The sequence below is a fragment of the Phoca vitulina genome, unplaced genomic scaffold (genome assembly GCF_004348235.1).
Source record: "Phoca vitulina isolate PV1807 unplaced genomic scaffold, GSC_HSeal_1.0 scaffold8, whole genome shotgun sequence".
Lineage (NCBI taxonomy): Eukaryota > Metazoa > Chordata > Mammalia > Carnivora > Phocidae > Phoca > Phoca vitulina.
The window spans coordinates 5,094,988-5,116,076 of NW_022589711.1; the positions used below are offsets into that span (position 1 = coordinate 5,094,988).

At 35.5% G+C, this 21,089-nt stretch overlaps 2 protein-coding genes across 2 annotated transcripts in view; one reads left to right on the plus strand and one right to left on the minus strand.

Moving 5' to 3' along the window:
- The window catches only part of LOC116633726, a 408,304-nt gene that overhangs the window by 65,034 nt on the left and 322,181 nt on the right, over positions 1 to 21,089 (minus strand). The window lies entirely within an intron of this gene.
- On the plus strand, positions 9,651 to 10,118 carry LOC116633625 (gametocyte-specific factor 1-like). Its single transcript, XM_032406220.1, has one exon. It carries the CDS (start codon positions 9,651 to 9,653, stop codon positions 10,116 to 10,118), a length of 468 nt encoding a protein of 155 aa, XP_032262111.1.

Below are 21,089 nucleotides of genomic sequence, written 5' to 3' on the forward strand. Positions count from 1 at the left end.
TCCTTCCTTCCTTCCTTCCTTCCTTCCTTCCTTCCTTCCTTCCTTCCCTATCCATCCAGCCCTTTCCCTTTCCTACCTTTCATTCCTTCTATTCTTTCTCTTTCTGGACTCTCTCCTTTTCTTTCTCCCGCCCTACTTCCTCTCTCATTACTGGGTCAGTAATGTGGCACTTGCTTTGTGCATGTTAACTTATCCATAAATTGGCTTTCAGAAAGGAATAAAACCAAGGCAATTACTGTCTTTCCCAAGGAAAATGCAACTTCCTCATTCACCAACGTTGGCATTACCTGTACTCAATATTTGCCTCTTCTAGTAACTTTTAAAATCTGTAATAAGAAAAAGAATTTATTCAACTAATAATCAGGATTATATTTTCCACTACTATAATAACCTGTCACCTATTTAAAATGTGAATAGTGCATTTGAAAGCATCACAATGAGTCATTTCTATTATTATTATTATTATTACTATTACTATTAAAATACTTAACTGATCACAGCTGCTATTGATCAGAATGTCTTCCCCAGAAATATTAGGCATCTTTTATCAGTAATTATCAATAGTTACATCAGGCCATCAATGCAAAGCATGTAAATATCATATATTTATTATTATTAAATTTTCTTTAAAATATTCATGAATAAAGAATATCATTGTTTATATTTTTTTATAAACAATCAAATAGTTTATATTTATTTCGTGCTTTTCTGTGCCAGATACTATTCTAAATACTTTGCATACAGCAACTCATTTAATCTTCAAAATGATATTATGGCTTGGGTATTTTTATAGACTTGCTTTCAACAGATACGGAAAACTAAGCCTTGATGCATTTAAGGAACTTTCCCAGGATCACACAGTAGGTAAACTGTATTTAAAAATTATTGCATAACCCTGGGTGGCTCAGTTGGTTGAGCGTTGGACTCTTGGTTTTAGCTCAGGTCATGATCTCAGGGTTATGGGATTGAGCCCCAAGCTGGGCTCCACACTCAGCGGGGAGTCTGCTTGAGATTCTCTCCCTCCATCTGCCCCTCCCCCCGCTCATGCACGTGCACTTTCTCTCTCTCACTCTAAAACAAATAAGTCTTTAAAAAAATCACTGCATGAGTACATAAAAGAATAAGCACCATCTACTCCTCCAGAAATATATACATATGCATGTTCCTTTTTTTTTAAAGATTTTATTTATTTATTTGACAGAGAGAGAGAGACAGCTAGAGAGGGAGCACAAGCAGGGGAAGTAGGAGAGGAAGAAGCAGGCTCCCCGCTGAGCAGGGATCCTGATGCGGGACTCGATCCCAGGACTCTGGGATTATGACCCGAGCTGAAGGCAGACGCTTAACAACGGAGCCACCCAGACACCCCTGCATGTTCCTTTTTTAAAAAAATAAGTATATATGAATATTGATACTATTTCAAGCTCAGTCCCCTGTGGAAGGTGAGGGCCCAGTAAGGGGGTGTTGGACTGGTGTTGAAAGATTGCCTTCCATGGAAAATAAAACAATTTCTGAGGGTATCTTATATTAACCTGGAGGAAGGTTGGTGAATGAGATCCTATAGCCAGGAAGAGCAGTAAGAAGTATTGTAACCTCCAGATCACTTCCTCTAAGCAGTAGTCCAGAGTAGTGGTAAGACCATTCAAGCCAGGCTTTGGCAAGTTTATAAATGACACCTGTGGTGGCGAAATGGTAAACAGAATAGATAAAGACACATGAGAAATGTCTCCCAGAGTCTAACAAGTTGGTGAAAGAGAAAATGAGTCACCCCAATTGCTATGAAATTGGAAGAGAAAAATACAACATAGATTCTTATCAGAATAAAGCTTTATGTAATCTAATAATATATCCTCAGCCCAATATTATTTCATTTGTTTCTATGAATAAATTGTTTGGAACTTTCCAAAATATGTTGCTAAGCAGAATACTATTAGCAGGTCAGACAAATGAGACATTTAAACAATTGTTAAATAAGTATCATACCTGACTGTTTTAAATTATAAAAATAAAACCTTCTTGAGGTTAAAAAAAATCTAGTAATTTAGAAGTATATAAAGGAGAAAGTAAAGAGGACTTTCTTTCCTTTTTCTATCATTCTATTCCCCTGATATCTATAACTAGTAACCTGGGAGTTTTCAAGACATTTTACGGCATGAACAAATGTATATTTATTTGTCTTTATGTAAAGCAAATGGACTAAAATTATAATTCTCTCTACATATGTACATGTGGCTATAATGTAAGATTGATAAAGTTTTTTTTTTCTGTCAGAAAGTGATCTCATCATACATATGCTGTAATTTATCTCATTTACCCCCAAAATATATCATGGAAAACTTTCCAAGCCAGAACATATAGTCCTAGCATAGTCTTTCTTAAAAGTTACTTAATATTCCATAGTATGGTGTCTTATAAGTCATCTAACTATTCCATAATGTTTTGGTTTTTTCTCAAGCTAGATTTTCACACATTAATATATACTACCTTATGGATTTAGGGACATATGTTCCAACTTATGTGGAACTTCCAACAGAAGTGGTAACACTTCTGTTTAATTTTCCTAGAAATGCAAGCTTATAATCTAGTGTGTTTCTAGTGTGTTTCATCATATATATCATACTGTATATTTTTTCTCTATTATCTGAATAAATGAGAAATGGGGGTTTGGAAAAGGCAATTTATCCAATTACTTCTCATACATTTCACACTACATATTTTGGGGGGCAAGAAAGTAGATGTAAAGCCAAATGGCTGAGTTTAAAATACCCTGTAGACCATAGTTAAGTATGTAAAAATTTAATAAACTGAAATTTCCAGTTACTCTGGCCAAAAGTTTATGTTCAAGAAATATTAACTGACCATTTTAAAAATAAATCCTAAATGTTGGGATAGGTGGTTAGGCAAAGCATTCCCCCAATGATTCTAAAGAAAACTCACTGAAGGAGTCAGTGCACATGGGATCATTCACGCAGCGGCAGCTACGTTTTCTTCTCCTTTTTGCTGATCCCCCCTTGGCACTAAAGAGACCCCTGTGTACAAAGAAATTTTGCAGCTGAGCAGAAGAGACAAGCATCTGGCTGAGAAACAACACTATAACTCAGAGCAACTTTTGGCTTCCGACATTGATCTCATTAAATTTCAACTTTTTCTTCTGGAAAAGAGATTCACTAAGAGAAGAAAAAATATTACAAAAATACTTCTGTGCAATGATTGAAGCCAGTAGGCTTCAGATATCTTTTAGGTGGGGAACCCATTCACCATCAAATGGGGACCTGGGCTGGCATGGGAAGTCTTCTTGGGCTCATCAAAAACCAAGATAACCTCCCCTCTCCCCCCACCAAAAAAATTACCAAAATATCTGGACTACTCCTTTATATCTGGCATATTTAATGAAAAGGATAATATTAATTATCAATTGGTATAGACACAGGCTGAGAATCTTTGTTAATAGAGTTCAGTGAGAACAAAATAGTTTGCTGGAATACCCAAGAATCAATATTTTCATTAGTATAAATGGAAGTGGGAGACAATGTCCACATTAGCAGGGAGAAGGATATTACGCAGGAGGCAGAACAAATAATCTCCCAAGTCTCAAGCTAAGATAAGAAAAACTATGACTGGGTCAGAACTAATTTTTCTATTTATAACTTCAAGCAAAAACAAACAAATAAAGCAAACAAACAAAAACAAAACCCTGGAGGCAATAGAGATCAATACTCCTATAACAGATGCTAATATCAGCAGAATATTTAAAAAAATAATAGATGGCTTTTAAAAACATACATTTAATCATAGGGTAGCTAAAAGTTTACGTAAGAGTTTGTAAAGTGACTATAAAACAAATGTGAATGGAGTTTTATATATTTTTTGTTTGTAAGAATAATGATTCAAATTTGGTTCAGAGTTTAGAGAATAATGAATAGGAACACACCAATAAAACTTTTTGAGTAGTTTTTATTCCTCTAAAAACATTTATAATTAAAAAGAAGTCATGAGGGCACAAATTTTATAGCCAGTACCACCTGGAATATTAATTTTAAAACCTGGAATATTAATATTAATATATATATATATATATTCCACACTTTCTTTAAAATGTTCATTTTTATCACCTCTGTTCTAAATTAGTAGAACCATGTTACATAAAAACTTCTTGTGTGTCATGAAGACCTTTGGAAAATTAATAAAACCCATTGGTTGCCTCCATAGGGGAAAAAAAGGGATATGCATACACTACATTGCATATAATTTCAGAGGGATTACTGATTATTTTATATAAAGCTTATTCTTTGATCCCAACTTAAGGAGTTCTAGTCTAAAAGAATGACACTAACCAAATAAAGTGGGACCTGTGAATGGTTTCTGAAATTTGACTGGTGGAAAAATCTAGTTTGTGCCACCATGTCACCCTACTCATGCAGTGCTTCCTTGAGCACTGGATGGGGCAGGATGGCCGTGGGGCTAGGCACAGTGCAAAGCCAGCTGCATGCCTACACTCGAGCTCCAGCAATGACTCTGGAACTTTCTTCTCTTATCCTCCCTATGCTCTTTCAACCCTCTATCACTCATTCTCTGGGAGGCCCTAGAGAGGGTCTTCTGAATAGAATGAGAAAAGGAAGCTTATGCAATATGTTTCTAATATCCATTAGAGAAAACACAGCAAGAAAAGAAAACAATCGAGGGCACTAGTGATTCTGATAAACTAAGTAAAACTAACTTGCTTTTGTAAACTAATAAAAAGCCCTTTAAGCATCAAGATATATTTATTTAACTGTTGCATGTTTATGTTGAATAGTTTGAATAACCTAAATTGTAGTCTCTACTTGCTATTTATAAACTAGTGCTGTGATCCTAAATGCCACCTTAAAAAATTCCATGGTAGTAGGAGTGCAAAATACGTGTGTCCTAGGCATACAAGTAATCTTGAAGTCTCCCTGATTAAAAATCAAAGTTAAAATCAGGTGCCTGTGTGGTTCAGTGGGTTAAGCGTCTGCCTTCCGCTCAGGTCATGATCCCAGGGTCCTGCATCAGGCTCCCTGATCAGCTGGGAGTCTCCTTCTCCCTCAACCTTCCCCCTGCTCATGCTTTCTCTCTCTTGCTCTCATCCTCTCAAATAAATAAATAAAATCTTAAAAAAAATAAAATAAAATCACCTGCTATGGGGGATAGCCAAGTGTCTTTTACCAAGTTTATCAAAAGAAGTATATAGGAGGGGACAAAGTTCAATTCAAATGACATATTTTATAACTGCTTGCAAAAGTGACTAACATAGGCATACATTTTATTTATATTATTTATTTATTTACATTTTTAACTGAAGTATAGCATAATTTAATTAACATATAATATTATGCTAGTTTCAGGTGTACAACATGGTGATTTGACAATTATATACATTATGAAACACCATGATAAATGTAGTTACTATCTGTCACCATACACCGTTATTACAATATCATTGACTATATTCCTTATGCTGTACTTTTCAGCCCCAATGCTTACTTATTTTATAACTGGAAGATTGTGCCTCTTCCCTTCATCTATTTTGCTTTCCCATTCCCTACTCCCAGCCCCTCCGGCAACCACTAGTTTGTTCTCTATGAGTCTGTTTCTCTTTCTGTTGTTTGTTTCATTTTTTTTTAGATGCCACATATAAGTGAAATCATATGGTATTAGCCTTTCTCTGTCTGACTTATTTCACTTAGCATAATAGCTTCTAGGCCCACCCATGTTGTGAGTGGCAAGATTTCATTGGTTTTTTTTTTTTTTTTTATGGCTGAGTAATATTCCATTGTGTATATATACCACATCTTCTTTATCCATTCATCTTATCAATAGACATTTAGGTTGCTTCTGTATCTTTACCACTATAAATAACACTGCAATAAATACAAGGATGCATGTATCTTTTTGAATTACTGTTTTCATTTTTTTTAGGTAAATACCCAGAAGTGGAATTAACTGGATCCATATGTTACTTCTAATTTTAGTTTTTTAGGGAAACTCCACAGTGCTTGCAAATCATATATCTGATAAGGGGTTAATGTCCAAAATATATAAAGAACTCATACAACTCATACAACTCTATGCCAAACAAACAAATAATCTGATTAAAAATCCACAGAGGACCTGAAAAGACATTTTTCCAAAGAAGATATACAGATGGCCAACAGACACATGAAGAGATGCTCAACATCACTAACCATCAGGAAATGCAAATAAGAACCACAACAAAATATCATCTCACACTAGCTGGAACAGCGAGTATAAAAAAGACAAGAAACAAGCTATGGCAAGGATGTGGGGAGAAGGGCATCCTCATGCACTGTTGTGGGAATATAAGTTGGTGCAGTCACTCCGGTAAACAGTATAGAGATTCCTCAAAAAACTAAAAAAGAAAGTATGTATTTTGTATGTGTGCAACTTATAAATGATAACTACACAATGGTACATTAGAAAATTGGCTGCTCTGGTCTATTTGCAAGTCACTTACCATTTTGTGTATTTCATTCTCTTCTCTGTTTAAATCTTGACATCGAGAATTTTCTTTATCTCAGAAGCAGCAACAAGCTCCTGAAAGGTATTTTTATATTATAAAAGATTGTATTTACGCATATACATATATATTTCCCCCAGAAAATGGTCAATTTTTAAAAACTACCTTTCATATTTTTTTTTTAAGATTTTATTTATTTGACAGAGAGAGACACAGTGAGAGAGGGAACACAAGCAGGGGGAGTGGGAGAGGGAAAGGCAGGCCTCCGGCGGAGCAGGGAGCCCGATGTGGGGCTCGATCCCAGGACCCCGGGACCACGACCTGAGCCGAAGGCAGACGCTTAACGACTGAGCCACCCAGGCGCCCCTACATTTCATATTTATTAAGTGATTTGGGTCCAGAAACAATCAGGAAATTTGTAGATTGTGTCTAAGGACACTTGATTTTTATTGAATGCTGTCAAGACATCAAAATGTGCGGATTCACCTTTGAAAAGTGCTAAATTTGCATTTATTCTTTTGTCCCTAGGCTAACAGCTGGGTGTTGTTGTTTTTTAAAGCACCCATTTGAGGTGCTAAGAAGTCCTAATTAGGTGAATTAAACAAACACAACATTAAGTTTCAGAAATGAAGTGTCAGAACAGATACCTTTTGATCTGCAGATCACTAAGGGAGCAACAATAAATTGCAAATAATGTGATTATGTTTCCGGCCTCAGCATACTGGGTTTGATGAAAAGTTTTACTGTAGTAACTGCCTAAGATATTGCTCTGAGTAATTGAGAGGGTATAAATTATGTCTTAGAGATTGTCAGCTGCTTTCATTCTAATTTTTTCTGCCCCTATTATAAAGGAAGGAAGGGAGAGAGGGAGGAAGGGAGGAAGGAAGGAGAAAAGGAAGGAGGGAGGAAATAGAATGCTTCTGTGTTAACAGTGTAGCATTATCATCCTTGAGGGGAGCATGTTGTTTGCAGGACCACTAAAAATAAAACAGAACAAATAAACATAACAACAATAGCAGCAAACCAGGGGTGATTCATTTTAAGTCAATTCAACAAATCAGTATGTAAGTAGGCACTGGGCTGGTTTATGAGGGCCACCAAGATCACGTGAGGGATTTACAGTCCAACGAGGAAAGCAATACAGACATGCCTACAACTAATGATAAAACACAAAACAATGAAATTAATTATAAACATGAGAGTCTTCATTAATTTTGAGATGGTCAGGGTAGGCATCACTGAGGTACAATTTCAACTGTACTGAAATGAAAAATCAGCATGTAAAACATGGGAAGAGAGAAGAAGAACAATCCAGATCAAGAGAATAGCATGGGTTAGGAGGCAGAGGATGAAGTGTGATGGAAGAATCTAATGCGTGATTTCACCCCAGCCCAAGCCCAGGAGTAGGGGTAGGAGAAAGAAGAAGTTCATGTTCAAGGGGGAATTAATGATTTTAGCTTGATGGCTAACTGAGTTTGAAGTATCAATGGGAAATTCAGAACTAAACCTCAGAATGGGTATCCAAATCAGAGGTAAAGATTGAGTCATCTGCACAAAGATGGGAACTGAAGCTCAGGGAGACTTTGAGTTAGCCCAGAGCGTATGCCTTGGTATGGCTAGAGAATAAACCCACAGAATGCCTATATTTAAACACAAGAGAAGATGTGAATAAGAAAAAAACCTCTGGGAAGCAGCAAAAGAACTGAGAGTGTACCTCATATATTGTAAGAAGGTATTTCATGAAAGAAGAAAGTGGCCAACATTGTCAAATGATGCACACAAGCAGCAAATTCAGCTATTAGGAAGTCATGTGCACCTTTGGAAGGAGCAGGTTCAGTGAGGTGGTGGGGAGAGAAACTAGATTGCAGATTGGGGTAAATTAGTCAATCAAGGCAGGAAATGGTCAAAATGAGTAGAAAAGTTAGCAAAAAAGCAGGACGGGACAGTTATCCAGAGGGAAAGGCACACTTGAAATTGGAGAGCAGGAAGACAAACACGTCAAAAAAACCTTGAACAATATCAATTGTAAAGTACCATATTTTAAATGTGGTTTCTGTGTGATATCCACTGAAGAGGTGCATAAATCAAGCCCAAGAGTTTCCAGCCAGGGCAATGAGTAGATCACTTCGAACAATTAAATTTCAGCACCTCGAGCTGTCTGATACTACCTACCTACTGATTACTAAGAAAAACAATGTAATGTGTGTGATCAAAAAATTTGCTTCATATTTAAAAAATATTTTTTGATAAAAGACACGTATTCATATTAACAGAGATCGACAGAGCTCTGGAATACAATCTCATTATAAATCCTTCAAAAGACTAATACAAGGCAAAACATCTGCAAAGCAGAAAAATAAGACTTTCTGCCTTTTTTTAAAACCTGAAAATATCCACTGTTACCACAGGGACACTAAGGCTATCATTCAACAAAATATTTGAGGAAATAAATGTTTTCCATCCAAATAATTCTCACAAATATTCTAGGTTATGAATATATTTCTCAAGACTATAATCATTGCTTATACATCAGATGACCTGAAATTGACATTCTATAAAAAAATTGGCTCAAGCTCTTTCTAAGCGTCAAGGTCATGATGGGCAAAGGAAGACTGAGGGAGACTAAGGTAACTTAGAATTGGATTCTGGACCAAGAGAAAGGACCTTAATGAAACAACCAAGGAGACTTGACTAGGTCTATGGAGTAGTTAATAGAATTGCTTTATTGTTAATTTCCTGGTTTCAATAATTATATCCTGGTTATGTAAAATGGTAATTATTTGGGCATGCTGGTGAAAACTGTAAGAGAATTTCTGTGGTATTTTTCAAACTCGTTTGCAAGTCTGAAATTATTTAAAAGTAAAAAGTTAAAAAAGAAAGATTCTAACTATGAAAAGAAATGGGTGAAGAACCACGTCTGGAGAGAATAAGAGACAAAAACTTGACTCTGCAGTTATATGTATCTTACTGCTTTTAAAAAAATTTTTAAAATTTCAGCGAGCTGAAAAGTATATTTCTTATTGTCACTTGGTCAGAAATATAGAAATATTTAGTATAGAAATATACTAAAGCTGGGGCACAGATATGGGGAGAAAGTGACTATGGCGAGAGCGTGTGTCTCCACTGAGCACTTGGATTCAGCTCCTTCATTTACAAAATGGACAAAACTTACATCAATTCCCTGGACCCTAAAGAGCTATTACAATGCCCCTCTGATAAAAACCATCAGATCAGGGCCTGCAGGTTTCCTTATCATCTTATCAACTGCAGAAGGAATCATCCCGATGTTGCAAACAAATTGGCTACTGTCCCTTCAGTGCTTGCCACCAGGTTCCTCTGGCCCAAAACAGTCATCCAATCTCAAGCTGTGAGGATACAAGTTGTTGAGCAGGATGTTGTCAACCAAACCGGGAATCTTGGACAAGAGACTCTGGCTGAGAGCTCATGGCAGTGCCCTCCTTGTGATGAAGACTGCGATAAAGATCTATGGGAACAGACCAGCACCTCATTTGTCTGGGGCACAGCACAGCCAACTACTGTGGCGACAACAGCCCTGCGAGCAAGTTATGGCTCCCAGCATGTGTGTTCCCAAGTCTCCGCCATGTGTCCGGCCGTGGAAAAATAATGTAAATACACAGTAACTGAATATCTACCTCACCAAATGCTAGACCCTAAAAGACCCTAGCTTCTTCCTGCTACCAGTGGGTTCTTCAATTTTTTTTTCTCCTCATCTAATTATAGAAAGATAAACTGTCTGTGACCTTCAAACTGGGGGGGGGGGCCCGCGGGGGGAGAAAGAAAATGAAAAATATACTAAAAATACCTGGGTCCAAGAGAAAGAAATTTCTTGTTTATATGTGAAGTAGTCTGTGTATATTTCAGTAAGTAAACTAATAAATAGAAACTCAGAATGTGATTTTCAATCTGGTTTCTATGTGACTTTCCTAAGGTGAAGATGATAAAGGCCAATTTTGAAAGTTGCCATGCCATTTAATTTTGAGTATCTACTCTGTGTAAGACACTATCATAAGCAAAACATGGTCTCTGATTACCAAGAATACCACATGAGTGTTGATAGACTATTATACATGTTTCCCAACAGCAGTATTTCATAGAGTGTGTTATAACCAAGAGGCAAGCTAAGCTCTGTTAGGACATAGGAAAGGAGGGAACACTTGGATTACCGCGCAGAGGCCTGGACAAAGAGCTGTCCACTATGGAGAACATTTGGAAGGGTGTTAGGGAGACCGAGTCATTTGAAGGCAGCACATGATTCTAATGGGTAGTGATAGAGACATAAAGGAAAAAAGCATTTTGGGAAGAGACAAGGCCTAAGCAGAGTCATGAGATAGACAAGTATGGGTTATTTTGATTATCTAATTCAAATAAGAGGAGAAGAGCTCCCGGGGTGGAATGTCATTGAGTGATAGGGAGTGAACAAGATAGTTTGGGGCTTAATGAGCCCTGGGGCTCCCAGAAAATTATGTTTTGCAAGCAAATAATAATCCCTGTCATGTTTAGGGCCAGTACCATTAAATACTGCTCAATACCTTTCTGTCCCTAAATTCAGCATATTTTCATAGTATCCAAAGTATGAAATACGCATTTTAGTTGTCCATTCCAAAGTGGTACTAGCAAATTCCAAAGATGTTGGATCTTAAAATATGTTCCAGGTGCACTGTTTTGTAAGTAGGCACTTAACTATTCACTGCCCGCTTCTAAAAGGTCAATAGTTCAGATTGCCTACAGGATCCAAGACCCAACATCAAGCTGTCCACTGAGGTTTTACAAACCTGAAAACTTCTTTGTTGATTGGATAAGGATTTAATTCTAGCAGCAATTGCTACGGTATTTTAGCAGTACTTTCCTCTATAAAACATTAGTCCCAGAACATGTTTATTGGTGTGATGTAAAAAAATATTCCTTCAGTAAGTAATTTGGTAAACACTGTGTTAAGGAAGGTTCATCAGATATCTTTGCTACAGGAGTTATCAGAACCTTGATCATGCTAATGAGAAATACAGCTCTTAATGAAGAGGGAGATATCACCAACTGTTACACAAACCCAGCAAAAATCTAGTGATACAAGTGTTCCAGAGAACACATATTTGAAAACTGCACCAGATGGCATCTCTCTTTCCCCTCATTTTAAGTCTATCACAGGTAAGATGAAATGGCTTAAAATGCCAGTATATAGTCATCAGATTGTTTCACAGAGATGTTTATATTTTGTGATTATAATTGGGATTGAGGTTAAAGCTATTTATCTATCTGCCATTATATTTTTTAATCATACTATGTTAGCTAAGACTTTTTGGCACTTTCATCAAGCTATTTACACAATCAACATCATTTTTGGTTCACAGCCACCTCAATTAAACATTAAGATTATCCTTTCTCATGTATATGATCAGAACTGCCAAACATATGGCAGATACTATATACCCTTCAAAAAAGGCATAGAGTATGTTTTAATACAACTTTTCATTTTAGGGGTTTATCAGTAATAAAAAAAACCCAACAGCCTTATGCTAATAGATTTCTATAGTCAGGTCCTCCCACACAAATAGTAATTTACTTAATTGGGATAGTCCCATCTATCTAGAAAGTGAAATGTTTTCGGAATATCTGAGTCTCAGAGGCAAATGATGGATTCCATTGTTCTTGTTCTTAATAAGTGACATTAGATTATCTCACTGCAACTCTTTCCAGGCGCTATTACGTACTTTTTCTCATCATTTTAGTTAATCTTTGTTTTTACTATACCAAGCAAACTCACAAGGAAGAAATATTATTTGTCATAGTCTCTAGAAAAAGCTCTCAGGATAAGTTTGATGGTCGGAATGGAATAACATTTAATTCAAAATACTAGAATTTTTAGATATAAGACATTCTTATTTAGAAGACAGATTAAGAGGTTTGCTAAAGCAAAGTTAGGCCTTCTTTCTTTTCAAGGCAATGAGTGTTTGCTTCTTGCTCCCTACTCTCTGATTTGAAGGGTGAGTGCAAACCTTTTGTGGGCAGCCACTTGTAGTCAAGGAAGTAGCTTTCTGTTCCTCTTCCCTGGAATGTTCTCCCAGATACAAATGACTAGCCCTTCACATTTTCCAGATTTTTACTCAAGAGTTACCTCCTCAGTGAGGCCCTCACTGGCTAACCTACCCTTTCATTCCCCCTAAGCCCACGTCATGGTAACCATCAGTTTGTTCCTTATAGTTAAAAGTCTGTTTCTTTGTTTGCCTCTCTCTCTCTCCCCTGCCACTTTGCTCATTTGTTTTGTTTCTTAAATTCCACATATGAGTGAAATCATATGGTATTTCTATTTCTCTGACTGACTTATTTCACTTAGCAAAATACTCTGTAGCTCCAACCACATTGTTGCAAATGGCAAGATTTCATTCTTTTTATGGCTGATTAATATTCCATTATATTTATATACACACACATATATATATATATATATATATATATATATACCATTTCTTCTTTATCCATTCATCAATCAATGAACACTTGGGCTGTTTCCATAGTTCAGCTATTGTAGTTAAGGCTGTTATAAACACTGGGGTGCATGTATCCCTTTTTGAGTTAGTGTTTTGTATTCTTTGGGTAAATATCTAGTAGTGTAATTGCTGGATTGTAGGTTAGTTCTATTTTTAAATTTTTGAGGAACCTCCATATCGTTCTCCACAGTGACTGCACCAGTTTGCATTCCCACCAACCGTGCAAGAGTGTTCCCCTTTCTCCACATCCTCATCGTGAACACCTGTTGTTTCTTGTGTTGTTGATTTTAGTCATTCTGACATGTGTGAGGTGATATCTCATTGTAGTTTTGATTTGTATTTCCCTGATGAAGAGTGATATTGAACATCTTTTCATGGGTCTGTTGGCCATCTGTATGTCTTCTTTGGAAAAGATGTCTATTCATGTCTTCTGCCCACTTTTTTCTTTTTTTTTTATTACATATGTTAATCACCATACATTACATCATTAGTTTTTGATGTAGTGTTCCCCATTTTTAAATTGGATTATTTATTTTGGGGGTGTCGTTTTATAAATTCTTTATGTATTTTGGATACTAACTCTTTAACAGATATGTCATTTGCAAATATCTTCTCCAATTCCATAGGTTGCCTTTTAGTTTTGTTGATTGTTTCCTTTGCTCTGAAGAAGCTTTTTGTTTTGATGAAGTCCCAATAGTTTATTTTTACTTTTGTTTCCCTTGCCTCTGGAGACATAACCAAAAAGAAGTTGCTGCAGCTGATGTCGAAGAGGTTGCTGCCTGTGTTCTCATTTAGGATTTTAATGGTTTCAAGTCTCACATTTAGGTCTTTAACCCATTTTGAATTTATTTTTGTGTATGGTGTAAGAAATTGGTCCAGTTTCATTCTTTTGCATGGTGCTATCCTGTATTCCCAGCACCATTTGTTGAAGAGACTGTCTTTTTCTCATTGGGAATTCTTTCCTGCTTTGTTGAAGATTAATTGACCATATAGTTATGGGTTCATTTCTGGGTTTTCCATTCTTTTTATTGATCTATGTGTCTGTGTGTCTATTTTAGTAATAGACACATAGATCACAAAACACAAAACAGTACCATACTGTTTTGATCATTACATAATGTTTTGTAATATAACTTGAAGTTTGAATTTGTAATGCCTCCAGCTTTGATTTTCTTCCCAAGGTTGCTTTGGTTATTTGGGTTCTTTTGTGGTTCCATACAAATTTTAGGATCATTTGTTCCAGTTCTGTGAAAAATGCTGTTGGTATTTTGATAGGGATTGCCTTAAATGTGTAGATTGCTTTGGGTAATATACATATTTTAACAATATCTGTTCTTCTGATCCAAGAGCATTGAATGTCTTTCCATTTCTTTGTGTTATCTTCAGTTTCTTTCATCAGTGTTTTATGATTTTCAGAGTAAGGGTCTTTCACCTCTTTGGTTAGGTTTATTCCTAGCTATCTTTTTTTTTTTTTTTGGTGCAATTATAAATGGGATTGATTCCTTAACTTCTCTTTCTGCTGTTTCAGATTTCTGTATGCTGATTTTGTATCCTGCGACTTTACTGAATTTGTATCACTTCTAGCAATTTTTTGGTTGGAGTCTTTCAGGTTTTCTATATAGACTATCATGTTATCTGCAAATAGTGAAAGTTTTACTTCTTCCTTGACAATTTGGATGCTTTTATTTCTTTTTGTTGTCTGATTGTCATGGCTAGACTCCCCCTAACATTTCTATGCCCCCCTTTCCTGCTTTATTTTTTTCTTTATTATTTTTCATTACTTAATATGCAGTTATACTTTACTTACTTATATTGTTTATTATGAACTTCTATCACTAAGATGTAGACTCCACAATGGCAGAGAGTTTTGTCTTTAATTCTTCATTGCCGACACCCAGGACAGTACCTGGCATTTAATAGGTGCTCAATAAATTGAATGAATGAATCTCCGCCATCATAAAAAACTCTATGTACACAGACAATTCTGCTAATTAGTGAACTTTGTTAAATAACTATATTCTCAAAACCCTTCAATAGTTCAATGACAATGAATAAAAGCTGACTAAAACAGATGATGAAACATTGGTCAACGAATAGAATCTTATAATGTGAGGAGCATGTAAAAACGACTAAAAAACCCTTAAAAACCAATAGTAAAAAAAAGATGGATACTGGATGGAAATATTAACAGTCTATATCTTATATGCACTTCTCTAAATTTTATAAAACAGACTCATTTTGGGGCGCCTGGGTGGCTCAGTTGGTTGAGCGTCCAACTCTTGGTTTCAGCTCAGGTCATGATCTCAGGGGTATAAGATAGAGCCCATTTTGGGCTCCACGCTCAGTGGGGAGTCTACTCAAGATTCTCTCTCTCTCTCCCTCTGCCCCTTCTCCTGCTCACACACACACACACTCTCTCTCAAATAAATAAATCTTAAAAGAAAAAAAAAAAAGAACAGACTCATTTTTTTTTTCCCCAACTTACTTCTCTATAAGCCTCTGTGAACACACTCAAATTGGTCTGGTCTAGTCATTTCATTGTTTATCCAAATTATATGTTAATTTGCTATTATTTTATGGCTCTTATCTTCCCAACTTGGTTGTAAACTCCCAGAAGGCAAGATCATGTTTTAAACAACAGTGATCCCACAGCATCTAACTCAGTAAGAAACGTACGGCCAACCCTTATTACATATGTGTGTACTAACTGGTTGGTTGATTCATACATGGTATCATATGTGGTTATCTGCAGATATAACAAGGCCCTGCCATCTTAAGGTCAATTGGCTCTTTAGGATGACACTCAGGTAAAAGAGATTAGCATAGTAAGCACTAACTCTACACTCATATGTCATTTAGGGTATCATGAACAGCTCTAATTTAAAAGTTGCAAGAAGAGTTACATTTACACAAGTGATGCATATCTATGAGATGCAATGCACTCTCCTCTGAAGTAATTTCCTCAGTCATTTAAATTTTTTATATATCAAATATCAAAACTGTGAAAAGTGATAGTCAACATTAATATTTGTGTAATTTATTTAAGCAGGACTTCAATGTCCAACATTTTGGTTATTTTTTTATTATAATTAGGCCTGTAAAAATGTATTCTAAGCTAAATTTCTGATTGCCATATCATAATTCAGATATTTTTACTTAATAAGACTTTAAAGAAAGATGATCAGTAATACCCTGTCTCAATCCATACTTGCTCAATATTTGGAACTGAAATTTATAGATTAAAGATTATACTTCTTCAAGGGATTTTCATGATAGTGCCAAATGTGCGCATTTTTTCATTTATAATTTTTTTTTCTATTTATTGAGTGCCTTCCATTTCCAGGCTGGGACTTTCAGAAGGCCAATGAATCAGCACTTGGGATGTCTGTGGTACAGTTTAAACATGTGATTATATTGGAATCCTAAGGGCATTTTGATTTTTTACTAAGAATAAACATTCCTGCAGTGATTAAAGTACATGAAATATGATGCATTTTTCCAATAAGTGATAAGTAACCATTACCAGAGACATACACTTTTTCTTATAAGAGAATTTGTGGTGAAGTTGAATCCTCAAATGGCGAGAACATAAGTTCCTTGAAATAATGATATTTAATGTAGTTGTGTTTAGATTGGCTTTCATACCAAAACAGTCTCTATCAATTAAGTTCAAAATTTGAAGGACTTAGATTTCCAAAAATCATCTCCTTAGAAAAAAGTTTTCGAGAAAAATCTGAATATTGTCCAGGGCTATAATATTCTGACAGTCAAAGAGAAAAGCCAAACTAAAATGGTAAGGATATTTATCAGTAGTGAGAATTTCATACCAAAGTATAAAAGAGCAACTAGAATAAAGGCTACTTTTAAGCCATGACTAATTTAAGAATAAGAGTTATGACAATTTAAAATATGTAAAACATCTTGAATGTTATTCAACCAATAAGTGCCAAGTATTTAGACATTTTAAGATTTTCAGATGCTCAGCATTTTTATTGGTGTATTTAAAATGTTCTCTTTTTAATTAGGAATGCATTTTTAAAACTACTAGTAGAATGAGTGGAGCTATATTAAGTTTTACAGCATTTAAAAATGTAATATCCATACATGTAATTTCTTTAATGTAATATTAATTTTATATTTTTAATGCCTCATATTAAGGTCAACTTTCAACATAAAAAAATTCAAGTCAAACAGCAAAAACATTAGTGTATCTAAAAAAGACTTATTGAGAAACCAAGCAAGGGAAAAAAAAGCCATAATAATTTCACAGAAGTAAAATTCTTTGAGATTCTACTTGAAAAGTCAACAACTAAATCATAAAAAGAAAGGAAAGGAAGAAGGAATGGAAGGGAAGAAGGAAGAAAAGGAAAAAAGAAAAGTCAGAAGAAAAAAAGAATTAAAATACATGCTTCCATGTATCACTAATACATATTATTAAAATAAAAGTGTATCCCAATCATAAAGTTTAGAAGAGGCTTGATATATAAATAAACCGTGATTGGTAAGATACTTTATAAAATCCTTATGGAGAAATGATCACATGGAAGCAACCTGTGTCATGAACAGAATAGGGTAGTTTAGGGGAGGAAGGTGAAGTTAAAAGGGATAATGTCAAATTTTAGATCATCTGTACATATTCCAGAGAGAATAATAAATTTGTCCTAGATAAATCTATTCTAATTCTAGGTAGAACACAATTTAGAGAAACTTGTTTTGATAGCAAAAGTCCCTGTTTTTGTCCTAATCAGAAAGGTAGCATTTGTAAGCTTACATTTTAAAACAAACTCAATAAAAGCAGCTCTTAGCTAATACCAAATACTTGTTGGAACACAGAGGAGATAGTTCTTGTTGGTGTATGCTGATCCATCTCTTTTGGCAGGGGAGGAAAGCAGTGCTTTAAAAAGCAAATTATGTATCATTTGACAACTCTTTTTTTATTATGGAAAGGGAGTCCTTTACTTAGAAATTTGTACTTGCATTTCTTCATTTAAATATTAAAATTAATTAAATTAAAATTAATATATTTCCAATAACTGGAAAATCTGTGGTGAACACTATTCCCAAAACAGATAGATTTAGTAAATATAAATTATAAATTTATCTTAAAAGGCACTTTATGAGCAAAGTATGAGTACACATTACTATTAGTAATTTTCCCCTCACCAGATGTTTTAAATTCTATGTAGCCAAGGTCTTGATTTGGTCAGGGATGAATAAAAAGAACCTTCCCATTCACCACTGTTATACTATCCAGAGGTCTCATCCTCAAAACATATTAAATTTTAATTTGCAATTATAAAAAGATGATTATTTCAATGTGAGAGAATTCTTGATAATTAGGGAAAATGGGTATTTGGGGAAGAGGTCAGCATTTGCAAACAATAAAATTGAGGATTTTCTCATGTTGAAACAACATCAAAGCAACCAGCCTTTTGTCATGCTGGGTGCCAAAGGTTCAAAAGCATAAGTCAAAATGTCCTCATGAGATCACCTGGCATTTATTTCTTTAATATCTCTTGTTTAAGACAAGGCAGCAATCAGGCTCAAAGCACCACAACACCCTCTACTTTATGAAGACCTCATCTTGTAGTAATTGTTCTTTCTTAAGAGAAGGGTCCTCTGTTACATAAATGAGCATGATTTTGGGAAACAGAAAAGCCTAAGCACAAAGGATAGCCATGTCCTCTGGACTGACACAGATTTCAAAATGTTTAGAAACTAGACGCTAATTGACATACTTCCTCATCAATTAATAGTTACTCTTCAAATCAGTTTTAAGATGAAAACTTTGTTTCAAGTAATAGTTTTAATTCATCAAATTTCTTGTCACATTACTTAGTACAATACACTTATTATAATTCAGTAGATATCATCTAGGTTCTGTATTATGTTCTTAGAAACAAGAATATGAATCAAGGTTTCATATAGATATAGAAAACAGTGCCTTAATTTTTTTTTTTCTTAGCAGCTCCTGGCTAAATGTTTCATCAATACCCTAAATGGAAGCATTCACAGTAAACATCAGGACCACACAGTGGTTATGTAGCTTTAAATTAATTGCAGTTAAAGAATTTTCACATATACTTAAATTAACTGTTTAGAAAACTTTAAATAACTTAGTCTATAGAGGGCTTTTTCCTCAATTAATTTTTCTGTTTGTACAAAAACCCAACTGTGATGTTTTCTGTACTGTGGTTCAGAATGTTCAGACAAAGTAAAAAAAAAAAAAAAAAAAAATTCTCTTACAGATGCTGATGGAACAAATCATATTCCTGGATAGGTATGCCACATGTTCTACCAAAACTTTAATTCAGCAGTGCTTCAACACATGTCCTTATGGCCTTCATAAAACAGTATTACCAAAAGCAGTTTTCACTAATAGAGTGGGGGATTTAAAGTACATGATTCTCTAGGATCTATAGCTTGATAAATGTAATCACCCTGAAAACAAACAGAAGCCAAAAACATGGCCCTCAGTGTGGTGCTTGGCAGTCATCCTGGTGTTGGGAACAAAGGTGGGCTCTTGCCACCATTTGCCCAGGGGCACGGGGCATGGCTAGAGGGCCTGCCTGCCTGGCCTTCCTTGTGCCGAGAGTGAGCCGAACCCAAACTCCCAACTTAAGGCCCAGAAGAGAGTGGTATTCAGAATTTGGGTCGCTCATTTAGACAAGAAAAGCAAGTGTTAACTAAGTCCGAAAGTAGCATGGTGTTGGAATAATCTAGAAAGCTTTGGATTTGTTTTTAAAGATTTTATTTATTTGAGAGACAGAAATAGCAAGAGAGAGAGTACAAGCAGGGGAGAAGCAGGCTCTCTGCTGAGCAGGGAGCCCAACTTGGGGCTCCATCCCAGGACCCTGGGATCGTGACCTGAGCCAAAAGCAGATACTTAACCGACTGAGCCCCCCAGGCGTCCCAACTTTGGATTTTTTGAAGTAAATTCTTCATGTTTCATGTTGTTAATACCTTGAAAATTTGTTCAATGTTGAAAGCCTTATTACTACTTTCAGATCCTTTCAATAAACAGACTTGTTTTAATGTATATATATTATATAAAGACAGAAAACATATACAGAACTATCAAAATCTGACAAGTGTTCTGTGAAAATAAATTATTATTAAATAAGCTATTACTTTGTGCTTGTAGTAGATAGCCGAATCAGAAATGGGAGAGAAGCCAAGAAGAAACAATATACAAGTAATAGCTGGGGGAGAAAATGACGTACTAGGAAAAGTATTTAAAATTAGTAGCAATCAGGCGTCGGAGGCAGGAGCAGATGGCTGCTGTGAGCTGCGCTCGTGAGGGAAGAATCTGGTGAAGAGACACATCTAGCGGTAGAGCCTACAGGAAGGAATGTCTTTTCAGGGTGCTGCCCTACCTCCTCTTCTCACACATAGGAAGGTTAAATATAACTCGTTTCTGGAAAAAATCCGACAACTTTCCCAAGAGAGTTAATGGCTCTGGTTCAACATTTTTAAGAATTTGGGTCATGTGTCTGGATTGTAATTACTTATTTCTCTTTCTCCCAAACCAGAATGTGAGCTTTCTCAGGGTCAGCACAGTATTTTAGTCAACTCGGTATTTCTCAAGCAGAGAAAGCAGGAGAGAGTCCTTCTTAAGCAGGACTTAGAGTACCCACTCAGATCTTTCCCATTTTTTTTTTTTTTTTGCTCAGAAAGACATACATTTATTATCTTTCCCTCAGTATTGTTTTAGGATTATATTCTTTTTTTCTCAGATTTATTCCAACTATATTAGGCTGCATATGAATTATGTAGAATAAACACGTTCAAGGGTCCTTTACTCCTGAGCTCTTCCTACTAGGTGGAAGAACCCAGGATTTACCTCTAAATTTCATTCCATTATTTCTAGATGCGCTGATTGGCACCTTGTTACAAGGTCTTTCCACAATTGGAATTCACTTACTCATGCATCCAGAAACGGTTATCATAGTCTCTATTGTCTCTTAGCCTTCTAAAAAACCTTCCAATTTCCAGTTCTGAGGTGATGCAAACTCAAACAGTGTGGCAGAGTCATTGTTAAACCTTCAAATCACCAGAATAAAGTCAGAATAATGCCATTCTCTCAATAACTG